The 16,545-nt window shown below is 50.2% G+C and overlaps 1 protein-coding gene across 3 annotated transcripts in view; it reads right to left on the minus strand.

Moving 5' to 3' along the window:
* EPHA10 (EPH receptor A10) overlaps positions 1-16,545 on the minus strand; it is a 55,334-nt gene that overhangs the window by 25,106 nt on the left and 13,683 nt on the right. The window contains exons 2-8 of one of the 3 annotated variants that reach the window (XM_074334413.1): positions 14,364-14,399; positions 13,594-13,804; positions 12,089-12,397; positions 9,967-10,031; positions 8,522-9,203; positions 2,724-2,879; positions 1,864-2,214 (exon numbers count right to left, since the gene is read on the minus strand). In XM_074334413.1, the coding sequence (XP_074190514.1) occupies positions 1,864-2,214; positions 2,724-2,879; positions 8,522-9,203; positions 9,967-10,031; positions 12,089-12,194 (1,360 nt within the window). In that variant the 5' untranslated portion in view covers positions 12,195-12,397; positions 13,594-13,804; positions 14,364-14,399. Of the gene's footprint in view, positions 1-1,863; positions 2,215-2,723; positions 2,880-8,521; positions 9,204-9,966; positions 10,032-12,088; positions 13,805-14,363; positions 14,400-16,545 lie in introns of all 3 variants that reach the window. The other 2 variants (XM_074334414.1, XM_019726558.2) reach the window with 2 other exon arrangements.

A 16,545-nucleotide genomic window follows, 5' to 3' on the forward strand; every position in this document is an offset into this window, starting at 1 on the left:
TGGAAGTACACACTGTTCCCCAATTAAAAAAAAAAAAAAGTAGAAGCATTATATAGCCAAGGGACTTTGGCAGTAGACAGACCTGAGTTCAATGATGGGTCTAAACTTACAAGCTGGTTAACTTACAAGCTGGTTAACTTACTTGGCCTCTCAGTCCTCAGTTTCATCATTTGAGAGATGATTATCATTCCATTTAAATGAATTAATGTAGAAATTCATACCGCACATTGCCAAACACAGAACAGTGCTCACTCAGTGGAACTTTGGTATTTTTATTAATAAATGGAAATAAAAGAGTATTTCTTTAATATGATTTCTAAATCCACCTCTATCAAACCAACAGGATTATTAATATGAAATACCAGGAAAAAATTTGTATTACATATAATATTATACAAAAGGGATTTTACAGTAGATAGTTCTAGATATGAAGATAGAGACAGAAAAAAATTGTGGAAGGATATTAATAGTTGTTTGTGCCTGAGTAATAGAATTATGGATGCTTTTTTCTCTTTCTATACAAACTTTTTAAATGTAAATGCAACAGCAAACATTAAATCACAACAGAGATAATAAAAAAAACCCAGAAATGTTGTTCCAGAAAACCAGACAAATTGGACAATGTCTCCCAAAAGGCAGAGGAAATGGATTAAGAGCTAAAAAATGATAAAGGAAGTAACAAGATTTGAGAATGAGGAAACAGATGTACAACCTAAGGCTTAGAAAGATTCTTAAAAGAGATATTGGAACTATCAGAAGTTCTACTCAAAGCAATAACTGAATAAAGTTTTCCAGGAATTTTAAAAAAAAAAGTGTGCACATCAAACGTTTTACTATGTTCCAGTCAAACTCAATGAAAAGAGAGTGATAACTTGTTAAATTTTACTTTCATCAGTAGGTTAAAGAATTATACACACATCTGTGTATGTTTGTAAATACATACGTATATATATTTACAAAAGAATAAAAATTACACTGGCCTCAGATTTTCTGCAATACAACTGTCAAAAGACAGGGAAGTTGAGTCACAAACCAATCCTATCTTCTCAGATACGAAAAGACAGAAACTACCACTCACCTATCCTTCTTGCAAAAGGTAACTTGAAGGTGTACCCCAGCTGAATGAGAGCCAGATCTACAGTAATTTCAAGAATGAGGAAGATGTAGTATAAAAGGGTTGTTGGTCTTTATTCATTCATCTCAGTTCCAGACTCAGAAATGTGCCTATTATGGATTGACCAGTGGATTCTATCTCCTCTACAGTCTGACCCTTCGTGCTTCCTTGCTCTTTTCCAGGACCAGGAAAGAGGCTGATGGGTACAGCAAGGTTGCAGAGGCTGAAGGATGGAGAATCTCTATTTCTAAGACGGAAGAGGAGGAGGTATGATTCTGCTTCCTACTGAAATTTTTGAAAAGGGAGAAAAAAAGATTGAGGGGCTCTCCACCTCTTTTTCCCCGGGAAAGTAGAGACAAGGCAACTGCAGAGTTAAGTGTAGGGCGAAGCCTTGGCGCGGTCAGGAGAAGGGGGGGCTTCAGAAGGCTCCCGCAGTCTCTCTTAAACGCTCACATCCTCTGTGGCCCAGCGGCAAGGAGTCACCTGTATCCCCCCTCATTCTCTACCCCTTGACATTGATAAGGGAGCTGAACCTCGATGGGGGTCACTGGACTTGAGGATTTTTGTCGTCACTTCGTCTCCTAGAGAGACGCTGTGCATTGATTTGCGGCATCGTTGGTACCAATTGTGGTTTCTCTGGGGTGGCTGCGGGGTGTAGGGGTGCTCCCGTGGGACGGACAGAGGAGGCTTGGGGAAGGCGCAGGAGGGAGAAGGAAAGGACGCCTCTCCAGGGCGCGGAGAGGCCTTACCCCCGGGCCCCGTGGAGACGGTGACCTGCGCGTAGGTGGCCCCCGCGGCGGCCGCCGGGCCCGAGACGCCGTTGAGCGCCGCCACGCGCACGGTGTAGCGCGCCCCGGGCCGCAGGTGGAGCAGCGTGGCGGCGCGCTCGCGGAGCCCGGCCTGGCGCGGCACGAAGGCCACGCGCGGCCCGCATGGCTCGCACGCGCCCGCCGGGCCCTCGCGGCCGCAACGCAGGCACAGCAGCGAGTACGTGACGTCCGAGCGGGCGCCCGAGTCGGCGGGCGGCAGCCAGTGCAGCCTAAGCGCCAGGGGCGAGCGGCTCAGGCTGTACTGCAGGTCCCGCGGCGCCGACGGCGGCCCTGGGGCGGCACAGGAGGGCCGCGTTGTCAGGGGGTGAGGGGGAAAGAGCTGCGCGGGGCAGCGAGGGGGCGGGACGGGGCGTGGGGCCAGTGAAGAGGTGGGATGTAGGAGGGGGGTTCGGCGGGTCATGAGATGGAAGGAGGTTAGTGAGGGGATGAGGATGGGGTTTGCGGATGGAGAATAGCATAGGGGCAGGGGTCCGCTTCCTAGCTGGAGAGTGAGATGAGGTGGGGGCGGTCCACTCGGGGTGATCTGTCTAGACGCCCAACCTCAAGCCTCTGTCTGGACTCGCCCTGTTTTCCTGGTTCTTCCACCCCAAAGCCCGGGCTCCCATCCCCACCCCAGCCTCCCCTCCTTAAACCCGGGGTCGCTGGCCCTCACTCCCACCATTCTCCTCCCCAGTGTGGAGCCCTCTGCCCCCACCAACACTTTGATCCTGCCTTTATTAACCGGTTCCCCACCCACCTACCCACCCCCCCTCCGTAAGGCCTTCAGGAGGGGAACTCACGGGTGCAGGAGGCCCAGGGCGGGTCAGTGGGTGAGCGCGCATAGCTGTCCTGGCACACGCAGAACGTGGAGGCATTTTCCAGGGCCCGGCTGTGCTCTGGGCATGGCGAACAGAGGGGCCGCCGAGAGGACATCTTGTAAAAGCCTGGGGGACAGGCTGCGAGGAGGAGCAATGTGAGAAGGAGGGGGCTCCTACACAGCTTCTCTCTCCCTCCCTTTTCTGCCAGCACTTATTAGGATGAGAGTTGTATCTAATTGTGGTGGGGAAAGGGGGGTGGTGTCTCAGCTACTCCCTGCCCTATGTATGGGGTGGCAGCTCCTGACTGAACAACCCCATACTACCTAACCCTTAGTAAGCACTTAACATGTTCTAAAGCAGTGCTTTACTTCTAGTAATTCATTTAATCCTTACAACAACCTGTGAAGTATGTATTTTATCACCATTTTAAAAATGACACTAAGGCTCAGAGAGGTTAAGTAACTTACCCAATGTCCCACAGCTAGTAAATGGTGGGATTCCAACCCCAGTAAACTGATGCCACAGTCCCAGTGCCCACTGGAAGAAAATGTGCCAAACTTCCAGTCTTGATGTGAGGATAGAAGAGAGGTGCTTCCACAGTTACCAAGGGACAGACACCCACACACGCCCAGTTACACAGACACAAATACTCTGACACACACACGTTGTCAAAGCTCATCCTCCACCATTTGGGGTTAATGCATCATAAATCCTCAACTCACACATTTGGTTCCAGTTTTAAAATAGGGCCAGCCAAGTGGAAGAGAGTAGAGAGAGAAGAGGGATAGTGAAAGTTCCCTGGTTCTAGTCTTGGCACCTCCTCAGTTACTTTGCTTCTCTCACCTCACCCAGAAAACAGGTTGTTAAAAGCACAGGCTTTTCACTGAACATCCTGGGTTTGCAGCTGAGTTGTACCAATTATTTGCTGTGTGACCTTGGACAAGTCAGTTGACCACTCTGAGCCTTGTGTAGAATACCTACCTCAAAATGGTTAATGGAAGATTAACTGAGATAAGATGTGTAAACTGCTTAGCAAAGTACAAACGACATTTACACAATAATGGTTGTAATTACTGTGCCTTCATCACAAGCCTGAAGTGGAAACTGCTACACATCCACTTTTAAAAATTTCTCACCAGCTGGGCTAGAGAAAGAGGCAGTGGCTCTTGGCCCCTCCTCTCAGAGCCTGGGTGGTTCTCACCTTGCTCCCTAGCCCCACCAGGATTTCTCTGTCCCTCCCCTGTAATTTAGCTGGCTATGGAAGGCTGGCTGCTCTCCAGTCCCAAGAAGACATAGTACAAAGGAAGGGATGCAGACTAGCCCTTGGGAAGAACTTTCAGCCTGCCTGGGAAAAGAGGGGAAGGGTTGAGGGTTTCCATCATCTGCAGGGCTTAGGCTTGGGAGGCTCCATCTTGCCTAGAATCCAGGGCCACCCAGCTTTGGGCAGGGCCTCAGCAGCCCAGGAGCCTTTGGAAGCCTCTGCCTCAGAACAAGGCATGGAACCCACTAACATTGTGTGTGGTCTGTAGTCTGGTGGGCAGCAGCAAGCGACCCTGGCTGGGACTCAGAAGGCTTGGGTTTGAGTGTTAGCTCTGCCACTTCCTATGCCTCTCTGGCTTCAAGAAACCCTCAGTCAAATGCAAATAACCATAGCCTGCCCACCTCTGTTGTGGAATAAAAGAGGCGATCTGTTTGCAGGGGCTCATAGCGGTAGGGAAAGAATGCTGGGGGCTCCCTTTCTCTGTGGATATGTGTCTTAGAGATGGGTAGTCCCATCTGAGACAGCACTGGTTATCTTTACTTGGAGAGGTTCTGTTTAGAAGAGGTTTGTGTTGAAGGGCAGACCCAGGGAAGCAACTCCTGACTGCCAGATCCTCCCTCTCTTTCTCAAGGTCAGAGTTGGAATTTCAGAGGTCATCTCATTCACCTCCCAGCTGGCCTAGTCCTCCAGCAGCTTTCCTAGCAGTTGCCACAGTCTTTGCTCATATACTTGGTGAAGGGGAGCCCACCCTCTTCTGAGGCTGCCTCAGCTGAACAACATGGCAGTTAGAAAGTGCTTCCTTATGTTGAGCCCCAATCAACCTCCCTGTCTGTAATCCACCTCGTCCCACCCCATCATGGGTCTCAGTGTGCCCTGCGGAGCCTTAGAAGACATATCTGCTGGGGTCCCTCTGCTCCAAGGCGGTCCTACAGAGATCTGAGGACACAGGTCATATGCCCTGAGTTTTTCCCAAAGTCTTTCAATAATTCCTCTAGTGGCTGGGAGAGGGGGGACAAGAGTCAGGATTCCTAAAGAGAAAAACAAAAAAGGGAGAGAACATCTTTGCTCCGTCCCCTCCACATCTATCCACCTTTACAGAGGGACCTCCACTTAGGTACAGAAGGCTTTTGAGCGTCCTTCACTTTCTTTTTCTTTTTTTTAAATTTAATTTTATTAAATTTATTGGGGTGACAATTATCCTTCACTTTCTAAATACTGATCTGACCATTTCACTTCCCTGCTTGAAACCCTCCGACAGCTCCTCACTGCTGTTCCCCTGCCCACGCCACGCTGAACTCTTCCCTTAGCACCTACGAGCCCTATGTCCTACCAGTCCTATAATGTCCTACACCCCTTCTGTCCTGGCAAGCTCTTCTGCTTCTTCAAACCCCAGTTCAAAATAATACCTCTCTGTGAAACTTTCCTTGGCAACCTCCCCAGCACCCTACTCCCCAAGGCAGAGCTGATGCCATTACAAGTGGCCTTTGTTAGGTCTCAGCCTGAGGGAGTTCAACATAGCTCTGGATTGGGATTGGGTTCCTGAGTGTGTGTGTGTGTGTGTGTGTGTGTGTGTGTGTGTGTGTGTGTGTGTGTGTGTGTGGTGCAACTGCCCAGATTGGTGGATCCAAACCTCCTCCTCCAGCCGCTGACCCATTCATTCAACAATTTTATTTTAGCATCTGCTACGAGTCAGGTACTGGTCTATGCTCTGGAGATACAGCAGTCAAGAAAACAGACCAACGTCCTGCTGTCCACTGGTACAGATGCCCTCCTTCCCACCTTATAGGAAGAAGAGAGGCCATCAGTAATTTCCTCAATGTCTGGCCATCAAACCCACAAACCCCTCCGTTCACACCCATCTTCCCTCTCCTCTCTTCCAGGCCTAGTGGAGGGATGAACAGCCTCCTGCTGAAGAACAGCTCCTTTTCTTTCACTCTGCATCCTGTCCCTTCACCTCCTCCCAGACCTTCCACCTAACCTTACACTGTTCCTTCTCTACTGGCTCTCCCCAGTGACAGAACAAGGGAGTGGAGCAGTAAGAGCGGCCCGTTTAGGGTGTAGGCAGTAGGGTACTGTCCGTATAGTACCTAAAAACAATAAAACTGACTAAAACATCATTCCACTGAAACTGCTCTCACCAGAGCCACTGAGCAGACATTGTCTAATCCTTGCCTTATCTGAGTGCTCCCAACACTGTAGGCCATTCCCTTCCAGACACCTCCGTCTTCCTTGGCTGCCATGAAATCACACTCTCCTCACGCTCCTCCAACCTCTGACCACTGCCTTTTTTATGGGCTCTGTTTCTTCTACTTCCCGGTAAAGATAGCTGTTCTGTGAGTCTTCCTCATTGGCCCTCCTGCTTCTTACCCCACACGTTCTCCATGGTCTGTCCCAACCACACCCACAGCTTCAAGCAGCATCTCTTTCTGTTGCTGAGCTCCAGACCCACTTTCCAGCTACCTCCACTTGAACGCACCATGGACACCATAAATTTGATATGTCCATCCACATCCTGTATTCGCTACCCCAGTGAATGACCGTCTGTCCACTCAATCCTCCAGAAGCATAGGAGTCAAAAGACTCCTTTGTTGCCCTGTATCACCAAGTGTTGTGGATGCTCTCTCATTATCACATCCATCCTCATCTCTCAATGATCCCTACTACAGGCCTTGTGCTCTTTCTTCTGGCCTATCGTATCCTCTCCCTTCCTTAGCTTCTGGCCTCTAATTCTTCCTTCTCCAATCCTTTCTGAACTCTTCCCTTAGCACCTATGAGCCCTCAAGTGATTCCTGCTTCAAATCCTCCCCAGCAGTCTAAAACATAAAGTCTAAACTCATTATCTCAACGTTCAAGGTCCTTCATGATTTGCCCATAGCCCTCTCCAGCTCCATCGCTCCCACCCCTCCAAGTGCCCTGTGCTCCAGCCATGCTAACTTGCATAGCCCCTATTATGCTACATTCTCTCCTGTCTCCATGCTTCTGCACACAGTCTCTTAACTCAGAATTCTCACAGCTGTCTGGAAGATAAGGCCTTCTTACTGGCTCTCTCCACCCTTAGAATTGGGTTCTCCCTTCTCCAGGCTTTCTCGGCTCTCTGTTGATATGTATCACACCCTATGGTAACCACTTATTTACCTGATAATTTCCACTGGGCACCTACCATATACCACATTCTGTTATGGACACTGGGGCTACTGAGACTAATACAACACATTGCCTGAGCTCCAAAGTTCCTAGTCCAGTGGTGGAAACACACGTAAGTAGACCACTGCATACTATGAGGTAAGTGCAGAAATGGAGGTTGCAACAGGTGCCTTTAGAGCACAGAGGCGGATCCTAATGCTACCTAGGGAGCTCAGGAAGGTTCATTCCTCCAAATCCCTTACTAAGTCACAAGTTTCCCCAGGGAAGAAATGACGACATTCATGTATATACATATCATAAACCCTCAGTAAATGCAGATGTTATGTTCTCAATTCATACTGAATGGATGATGGAATAAAGAAATGAAAGCAAGTTCCATCACTTCCTGCCCTGTCTTCCCACCACTGTGTTAACCCCTCTATTAGAGCATATGAGTATGTCACCCTGTTGTGATTTTTAAATTTTTACATCTCTCCACCTAAACTGTGAGCTTAAGAGCTGAGACTATGCCGGATTCATTTCAGTTGCTCTGGCACCCAGAAAAGGACACGGCTTAGAAAAGGCATCACTTGCTCTTTCTCCCTTAGGTGCACACATCCACACTCCATCGTCACCCTCAGTCCTCAGAGCCATAGAAGGGAAGAGAAGGAGACGTCAGTTCCTGGTGCTCCCACAGACCTGAGAATCCACAAAACCCCCAACACAGAGGGTACCCCAGGGGTACAGTGACTCTAGTTGAGAGAGTTGGGTGGGATATTAGTAGTCATCTAGTGCAACGTTCCAATCTCTCTTTCTCAAGCTCCAGAATCCCCCTACCAGCCTGACTTGCAAATTGTCAGTGACAGAGAGCGCTCACTCCCTATAAGTAACCAATCCCAGCAGCCAATAGCTGGTAGAGTTGGGCCGCTATGGAGTTCTTTGTGCATAGGGAGGCAACATGGTGTAGTAGAAAGAACTTGAGAGTTGGGCAAATCTGGATTCAAATCCTGGTTGCCTGTTTCCTAACTTTGCAAATGAGGTGTTAATCCCTCTGAGCCTCTGTCTCCTCATTTGCAAAGCAGAGATAATGACTTACTTTACTGCCATGAATAAATGAGAAGACCTGTGTGATGAGGTGCTTATCATAGTGCCTGAAATATAGGCCCCTAAGGCTCCCTTATATAGAGTCAAATTTACCTCCTAGTAACTTCACTCATTGGCCCTAGCTGGACCCACTGGAAGCTCAGGACTCAAGACTCCACAACCCACAGCTTTTCCACGTCCCCACTTCCAGCCCCCCCCCCCCCCGCCCGCCTCTTTCATCTAGGGCACTCTTTCCAAATTGCCACCTGCGCGCGCTACACTCCCACACCACACACTCCAACCCGCTGGATACCTTCACAGATGTCACCGCGTTCCTGGAATCCCGCACTGCAGCTGCAGCGGCCCACGGGCACCAGCCACTCGCCATCCGCGCCGCAGTGCATGCGCGGGGGGCTGCCGGGCTCCCCTTCCGAGTGCGCCACGCACGTTCCGGTCACCTCCACCAGCGTGGAGAAGGCGCTCTCCGCCGCGGTGGCTGGGAACGCCGCCAGGCCCCGCACCGTGGCGCGGCACTGCTTGTAGTAGACGCGCACGGAGACCAGCGCCACGCATGCGCCCACGTCCTGAAAGGCCAGGTGGAAACCCCGCCGGCTGAGCGGGCCGATCTCGCGCACCTCTGTGTTTAGCTTCATCTTGCGTTCGCCCAGGTCGCCCTGCGTGAAGCTCTCGTCCGCTGCGATCGTGTCGATCTTGCGGGGCTGGCTGCCACCAGGGCGGGGACGCCCGCGGACCACCAGGTCGGCCTCGGTTTCCAGGTAGTAGACGTTGAAAGTCTCCTTGCAGGTGCCCGCGGCGCCGGGGATGCTGCTGCAGTCGCGCAGTGTGAACTGCAGCTCCACGAAGATGCGCTGCCCGCGGCCGCGGCTGATCCAGCCCGTCTGCAACCAGTTGTCCTGGTTGGGCTCCAGCACGTTGCACACCTGGTATGTGCGGATGGGACGGTCGTGTTCGTCCACGCCGCTGATCTCCTCCCACTGAGGAGGAGAACAAAGGTGTGGGCAGCTCAGAGCCAAGGCGCCCCCAGTGGGTCGAGTCCTGGCGGTCACTCAAGCTGAAACACCCCTGCCCCGTCATTTCACATTCTCCTTTCCCTCCTACCTTCGCCGCCCTGGCTCCCCCACTCGCCATACACACCCCTGAAATTATAAAATGCAAAGCAGAGATACACGTTGGAGACAACTGAGTCCAAGTCTTAATTTTATGGATGGGAAAGCTGAGGCTCCAGAGGGACAGGGAGTTGACTGGATACGCACGTGGAGTTAGTGGCACTGGTAAGAATAGTGCCTGGAGTCTCCTGGCTCTCCACCCAGGGCCTTTTCCATAGCACCAAGCTGCTCTCATACCGCCACATCTCCCCACCGACCCTGTTTCCAAGCCTCTTTAGAATTCCAAGGCTTGCTTCTTCTACCAATCCATCAACCAACACCACAGCTTGGAGGATCTACTGTGTGCAAGGCACTGTCCAGCACTGGCTCCATCCAGAGGCCACATTTCTGTTCCTAGACACAGCCAGTCTCGCCTCACTTATTTTATTTTAGTTTACTTTATATTTTGACTGTCTGATTGAAAACTCACCATTTTCTAATAGGCAACTCTGCCTTGAAGTCAGGGCTGCTGCCTTCCACATGTTCCAAGGAGCATTTTAACCTGAGTAACCATGGGGAACTAATGCGACCGAGTCAGGAGCACGACAGGATCTCCCTGGGACGGGGAGTGGGGGGGAAGGTTTGCACTTACCCCATTACTAGGCAATGCAGTCCAGCCCAGCTCAGCCTGGGAGGCTTTGGAATCCAGGAGGATGACTAAGGAGAGGGGAGAACAGAGATGCCAGAAAGCCAGAAGGTCAGAAGGGTGGCCCCTTTGATGAGTTCACTGCAAATTTGTTAAGGGATAGCAAATGTGACAAAGGACACAGACAAGTTTTTTCCATTGCATAAATCCCCAGGAAGGGGTGTGAGTAGCTCAAGTCCAGAGAAGGAGAGCCACACGATTAGGGAAAGAGCCTGTGTTAGTTTCCTGTGGCTGCTGTAACAAATTACCACAATTAAGTGGCTTAAAACAATAGAAATTTATTTTCTTACAGTTCTGGAGGTCAGAAGTTGGAAATCAGTTTCACTGGTCCACAGGGTGTCTGCAAGCCTGGTTTATTCTGGAGTTTCAGAGAGGAGATCCATTTCCTTCTTCAGCTTCTAAGGCCACCTGTATTCATTGGCTTGTGGCCCCCTCCTCCATCTCCAAAATGCATCACTCCAATCTCTGCTTCTGTCATCATATTGCCTTCTCCTCTGACTGACTTCTCCTGCATCCCATTTATAAGGACCATTGCGATTATATCAGGCCCATCCAAATAATCTCTTCATCTCAGAATCCTTAATCATATCTGAAAAGTCTCCGGCCATTTAGGATAACATTCACATGTTGTGGAGATTAGGATGTGGACATATTGCGGGGAGTCATTATTTAGCCTGCCACAGAGTACATGGCAAGTACTCTAAGGCTGGCTTTAAAATGGGGGGTTGTCAGTGAACCCCCCCCCCCCGCCCGGCCTTCCCAGATTCCCTAAATTATAACTAAGCATCAAGAAGAGGGGGAAAATGAGTGTATTAGAAGATTCCTGTATACATCCCAGCAGGGATGGACAAAACTTGAACCTTTTTACTTTGACTTCCAGGGCCTCTGGGGGAAAACGAAATGGAGAGACCCTCTCAGCAGCAGGGGAAATGAAAATCTCTCATCTTCTCAGCCAGCGCCTTTTCCAGCTGCTCTCATCTCAACTGCCTTTGAAAGAATGTCAGCGGTCCTTTTATATATATAAAACCATGACCCCTCCTGTTCCAGAGAGGCTTGGAGTAATTTTCTTCCCCTAGAAGGCATCATCCCAGCAGTCTGAGTTCTTCTCAGTGTCAGTCCCAGAAAAGCACAGGTTTGGATAGCACAGCAGCAGCTCAGAGATAGGAGCCCAGGCCATCCTGAAATCTTGAAAGATTACTTATCTGGAGCTTAAGCAAAGGGACGAGGCCCCAAAGTGAGGGCCTCTAAGCGGGTTGGCTCCAAAGACATCATGGATAGTGGGCAGGGCCGCCAACGGCGTCTTGATTTTAGTATAACTGACAGTAAATTAGAATTGCATATTGTAAAGGGTCAGAAATCCAGCCCAGGACGAACCCGGTGGGCAAAGCCACAAATTCCATTTCCTCAGGATTCAGCACCTTGATATGACGCCTCTGGATTCAACTAAGTGTACAGTTCCCCCAAATTCAGAATCAGAGGCAAGACTCGGGGGTCTGGTACTATGGGCCGCCCAAACCAGCAATGCTGACGGCTCCAGGTAGTCCACGCTTCACATTCAGCACTGCGGACACCTCCTGGATCAGCACGTCGGGCAGCCCCCACCCCAAACCCCCACCGCCTACCAGCATTCCACCTCCTGTTGGCCGCACAGTGGTCCCCTAGGCCCCGCTATTCGGACTCCACCCCGTCCCCCCATACTTCGATCTCACCTCCGCATCTTTCTGTCTCCTGCGCTCTCTTCTTCTCCCTGCCCCCACACTTCCCCCCTCCAATCGCTCAACCTGTCCGTCTCACCGACCCCTGGACCTCCTCCTCTGGCTCCCACGGTTCCTGGTCTTTCTTCCCCAGCCTTCCAGGTCTCCAACCCCAGAGCTCCTCAATGCCTCTCTTTCCATCGCTTAGCCACCTTTTTCTCGTCTCTCCAGTTCTTTGATTCCTGCTGCCCGCTTGCTTCAAACCCCTATACGGATTCCAGTCTCTCCACACGACTCCTTCCCCAGCACCCCGGTTCTTCAGCCCCCTATCTTTTGGCATCCCAGGTTCCAAGAACAGCCACCAGTCTCCTCACCTTCCTCGGCGGTCCCGGGTCTCCCTGGTCCCAAAAGCAATGCGAGACAGAGTGGCATCAGGCAAACGAACAGGCGCAGCGGATGTGGACCGACGCGTGTCTCCATGGTCCGCAGACCAAGCTGTCTGTGCGGTGGCGGCTCAAGCCGCGACAGACCCAGCACCGCTGAGCAGTGCCCTCAGACCACAGAGCCGGCTGGGGGCGGGATCTCACAGGCTACCGTCATCCATCGGGACCAATCACTAAGCACCGCTGCTGGAGCTCCACCAATCCCCGCCAGCGGAGGGTGAAGGGGTGGGGTTTCATAGGCTAGGGGTGGAACAGTGAACTGAACGGGGAAAGGAAGGGGTCCCGCCAATCTCCAAATCGTGGGGGTAGGGCAGAGCTGAGCGCTGGCTGGACTCTTGGGGAAGGGGATGAGCTGCCTCCGTGGCCTAGAGCACTAAACCATAGCCCCTCATTCCTGAGAAGTAGATGACGTGGGCGTGTCTGACGAAGGGGCGAGCCTCGGGGAGGCAGCGACACTCGCAGCCTCTGAGATAGCCTGGAAGCTCCGTTGTTCCCAGGACTTGCAGAGGGTTTTGATATCCTGACCCAAGCTCAGGGGAGCTCTTCTATCTCCCAGCTCTTGGCTTCTTCCAGTGTCTGCGGCTCCTAGTGTCTCATGGCTCAATTCCGCCCCCTTCTCTCCCCGCCCTCTTCACACACACACACACACACGCACACACACACACACACACACACACCGGCAGGTTGAAGGGGCCAAGCCCGGACCCGGGAGCTACTCAAGAAAGGAGGGCAAAGTGGGAAAGAGTCCCACCCTACCAGCAACGCTGGGAAACTGTGGATGCCTGGATGGGGCAGGGGCAGATTTTTGCATAAACGATCGACTTCTCAGATTCTTGCTCTTGCAAGAGGACACAGGCAGCACTCTTCACAACCACCCCTTTCCCCATTCTGCTCAGAGCCTGGAGTTCCCCCCTTTGATAATCCCTCTACGCCCACCCCAGGGGACTGGTGAGGAGCGTAGTGGCCAGAACTCCTAGACATCTGCGAGAAAGGCGGAGTAATCCTCGCAGAGTTCAACCAGAGCTGAAGAAGCCGCAAGGAAACGTGGAACACGACCTCTACCTCGTGAAGGTCATTTATGTGCAAGCTGAGGGTTTAAGGCGTTGGTGTGGAAAGGGTTGGGGCCCTCCAGGACGAGGGAGGCGGCTGTTGAGCGCCACCATCTGGGCTGAACTTGAACGGAGAAAGCTCCACCCACCCTGTGGCTTTTCAGAGCTCTTTTCTTGGGGGACCCAACCCCTCTCCTTTTGGAGGAAATAATAGCTGGAGAAGTCTTGAGAATGAATGTGAATCCTGTGTCTACGTGACCTGTGTGGCCTGTGTGTCAGTGCACTTTATGTATATGTATTTCTTACCCCTCCAACCAACACTTACTGGGACCAGTGCTTTGTGCTAAGGATACCTGGGTCAACCCCCGTCTCTGCCACCGTCCATACCTCCTTTAGAGCACACACAGAGTGTAATGAAATTTTCTGGCATCGTAGAGCACTGGCCATTTACAAGCTGCTTTCATATGTTCTCTCTCTGTCTCTCTCTCTCTCTGTAGCTCTCTCTGTGTAGTATGTGTACAAGCACACTTGCTTGCTCACAGATATACCTGCTGGACAGTAGCCATAGGAATAGCTGGGAGGAGTTGGGTTCATTTGCCTGTAAAAAGAAAGGTCATCAGGAGGGGCTCGGGCTCAGACTACTCAAGCCCGCTGAGGAAGCAGAAGGAGGTGTGGCATCCGGCCAGTCCTTGGATGCTGATGTGGGGAGGGAGGGGGGTCTGAAATCAGATCTACCTGAAGAAGGGCTCTTAACCCCCACACACACACACTTCTTCCCATCTTCATTCTCCTCACGCTTGCTTTTCCCCTTCCACCTCCCTCCAGCGCTGGGAGATGGTATTTTTAGAAGCTGCTTAGAGACCCAGGACTCCTTTCATTTCAAAACGAGTCTTCCCTCCACCACCCCTCACTCCTTTCTCCAAAACCAGGTCCCATCCCCTCTGCAGTCTCTAAGGCGCCAGCTGTGGCTCCAGAGACTTCAGTGCAGAGGTTCTGGCCCTGTTGACTAAAATAAAATGCAGACTTCCTATGAGCTTCCTAAGGATCTTGCAGGAGCCAAGCATATGGGGGAAATAATCTGGGGAAAGCCACATAGGATGTCCCACAAACCCCTGACTGTCAGGAGTCTGGTTCCCACCCTCTCCCACCACACACACCTGCAGGCACCTCGAGGAAATCGTCAGATCGAGACCCTAAGAATGAGAGAAAGAAGAGGAAAATGAGTGAAATAAGCCTTTTTCTTCCTCTGAACGATTCATTTATAATAAAAACAGAATGGAGAAACTCCAGTGCATGCAGATATATGCAAATCAGCCAGATCTTAATAAGAGTTGCTCCAACGTGGACTCCACTCTACAAGGAGGCTGAGGAATAGACACCTCATGAAGAAATTCAGAAGGGCCTTAGATAGAAACTAAGCCATGGTTTATTGAAACGTTGTGTTGGGGGCCAGTCAACTAAGGGCTGGGTTAGATCCCTCCCTGAAATAGTAAGCGGGGGGAGTGGGTTTGTTGTTGTTGTTGGTGGTGGTGGTGGAGGGTGGTTGATTTTTCAGGCTGTGGTGCTGAACGATCAGCCCGCGGGCAGCGGCGGGCTTGTTTCTGTCCATGGTGCTGAACCCACCAGAGTTCGCATCCTCTATTTTCAATTAGACCTGGGACTTCTCTGCTACCACGGTCTGATCCTTGACCCAGGGCCCACTGCCTATTCCAGCCTATAACTAAGATCCAGCTATTCGAATCTCCAGGAAACAAGCAACCTTACTCCCTAGGGTAAAAGTGGAGGGGCCTGGAATCCATCCAGAAACTCCTGTTTTCTCTTCTACTCCTCCCAGACCTCATCTGAGGTAGGATGGAAGGCATGTTTCTCTCTACTTCTACCACACTATCTCCAGGATAATGGGGGAAACACCAAATGATGAAAAGTCGTCTTCCATGGATCAGATCCAACTTTACCACAACCTCCATCTCCAAGTTACTGAAAGTTACAAATACAGGGGCTGAAAATTTGGTCTCTTCCTTTTGCACAGAAGCAGAAAGTACATGAAGCCTGCCTGGACAGGGAAAGTAATTTCCTCCATGAAGAATACTAAGGTTGTTCCAGGGAACTCAGTGTCAAGCCCTGATCTTAGGAAAGAAGACAGGGAGGGAGCAAAGAGCAATGAGAAGCCCTACTGCTCAAAGGGGCATCTCCAATTTGTCTCCTTCCTCTTTCATTCCCTCTCCTACTTGCTAGCCTAAGAAAGAAATAAAAAAAATCCAATGTGAATGCTTTTCTAGGACAAGAGACTTACATGCAAAAATAAGATGGAGGTTATACACAAATGTTTAAACCATTTTCTAAGAGAAAAGAAACACAAAACATCTAATTTATTAACTTTGAAAATTAAGTACAGAAAACCTTTAGATTATCAAACACAACATAGCCTTTACGTGCCTCTAGTTCATCCTCTGTAAAATAGGAATGAAAACACTTTTCAAAACTATCATGAGGTCAGAATATAATTTATATATATATGGCCCAGCACAGTGCTTGGCATATAGTTCTGGTATATTTTATTATTTAACTCCAGGGTTAAGTAAGGTGAAAACCAGAAAGAAAAAAGGGAAAGGATAAAGGAAAGTGTGGAAAGCATAAAGGAAAGTTAGGTGGTGAGGTAGGAAGAGAGAGCCAGAATTAGACAAACAGTCATGGAGGAAAAGACGGAATGAGGGATAAAGAAAGAGACAGCTGGTTAAGATGAATGTGTCTAGAAAGGAAGGAGCCTGAATAAAATGTGTTTGAAGAGACAGGAATATTATCATGGCAGGCTGGCTGGCCAGCTGCCAAGTGGCCTCAGAGGTGACATTTACCTTGGTGAATTCATCATGGTCCAAGCTCATACACTTGACTTAACAGTACTAAAAGAGAGACTATATACTGGGGGCTTGGGAAGTAAATCATATTAACTCAGCTCCTATCCTGCTATCTGAGCCAGAGAACAAACGTATTAATACACTGTGAGAAATGGGACTGCCACAGGGGTCAGAATTGCCATGTCCAGCAAATTCTCCCTCTATAGGAAAATTTGCATAGGAAGCCTGCTTTGAGAGTGTGAAGAGAAGGAGTTGGATGGTTTAAATATTTGGTGGCATCAGGTTCTGAGAACCCTGTGCTTCCAAATCCTCAGTAGGAACAAACCTGCCACCAGCACCTGACTGTACTGGGCGTCAGAACTGGGAATGGGATCCACCAACATATGCTTCTCTGACTCTTTTAAAAAAAATCCTAGTTCCATTTCTAGGAGGCCACTTTAAGATTGAAGCAGTCTGTTTAAACTTAAATTACCAAAGGAATATA

Source organism: Rhinolophus sinicus, linkage group LG06 (assembly GCF_036562045.2).
Source record: "Rhinolophus sinicus isolate RSC01 linkage group LG06, ASM3656204v1, whole genome shotgun sequence".
NCBI classification, from domain to species: domain Eukaryota; kingdom Metazoa; phylum Chordata; class Mammalia; order Chiroptera; family Rhinolophidae; genus Rhinolophus; species Rhinolophus sinicus.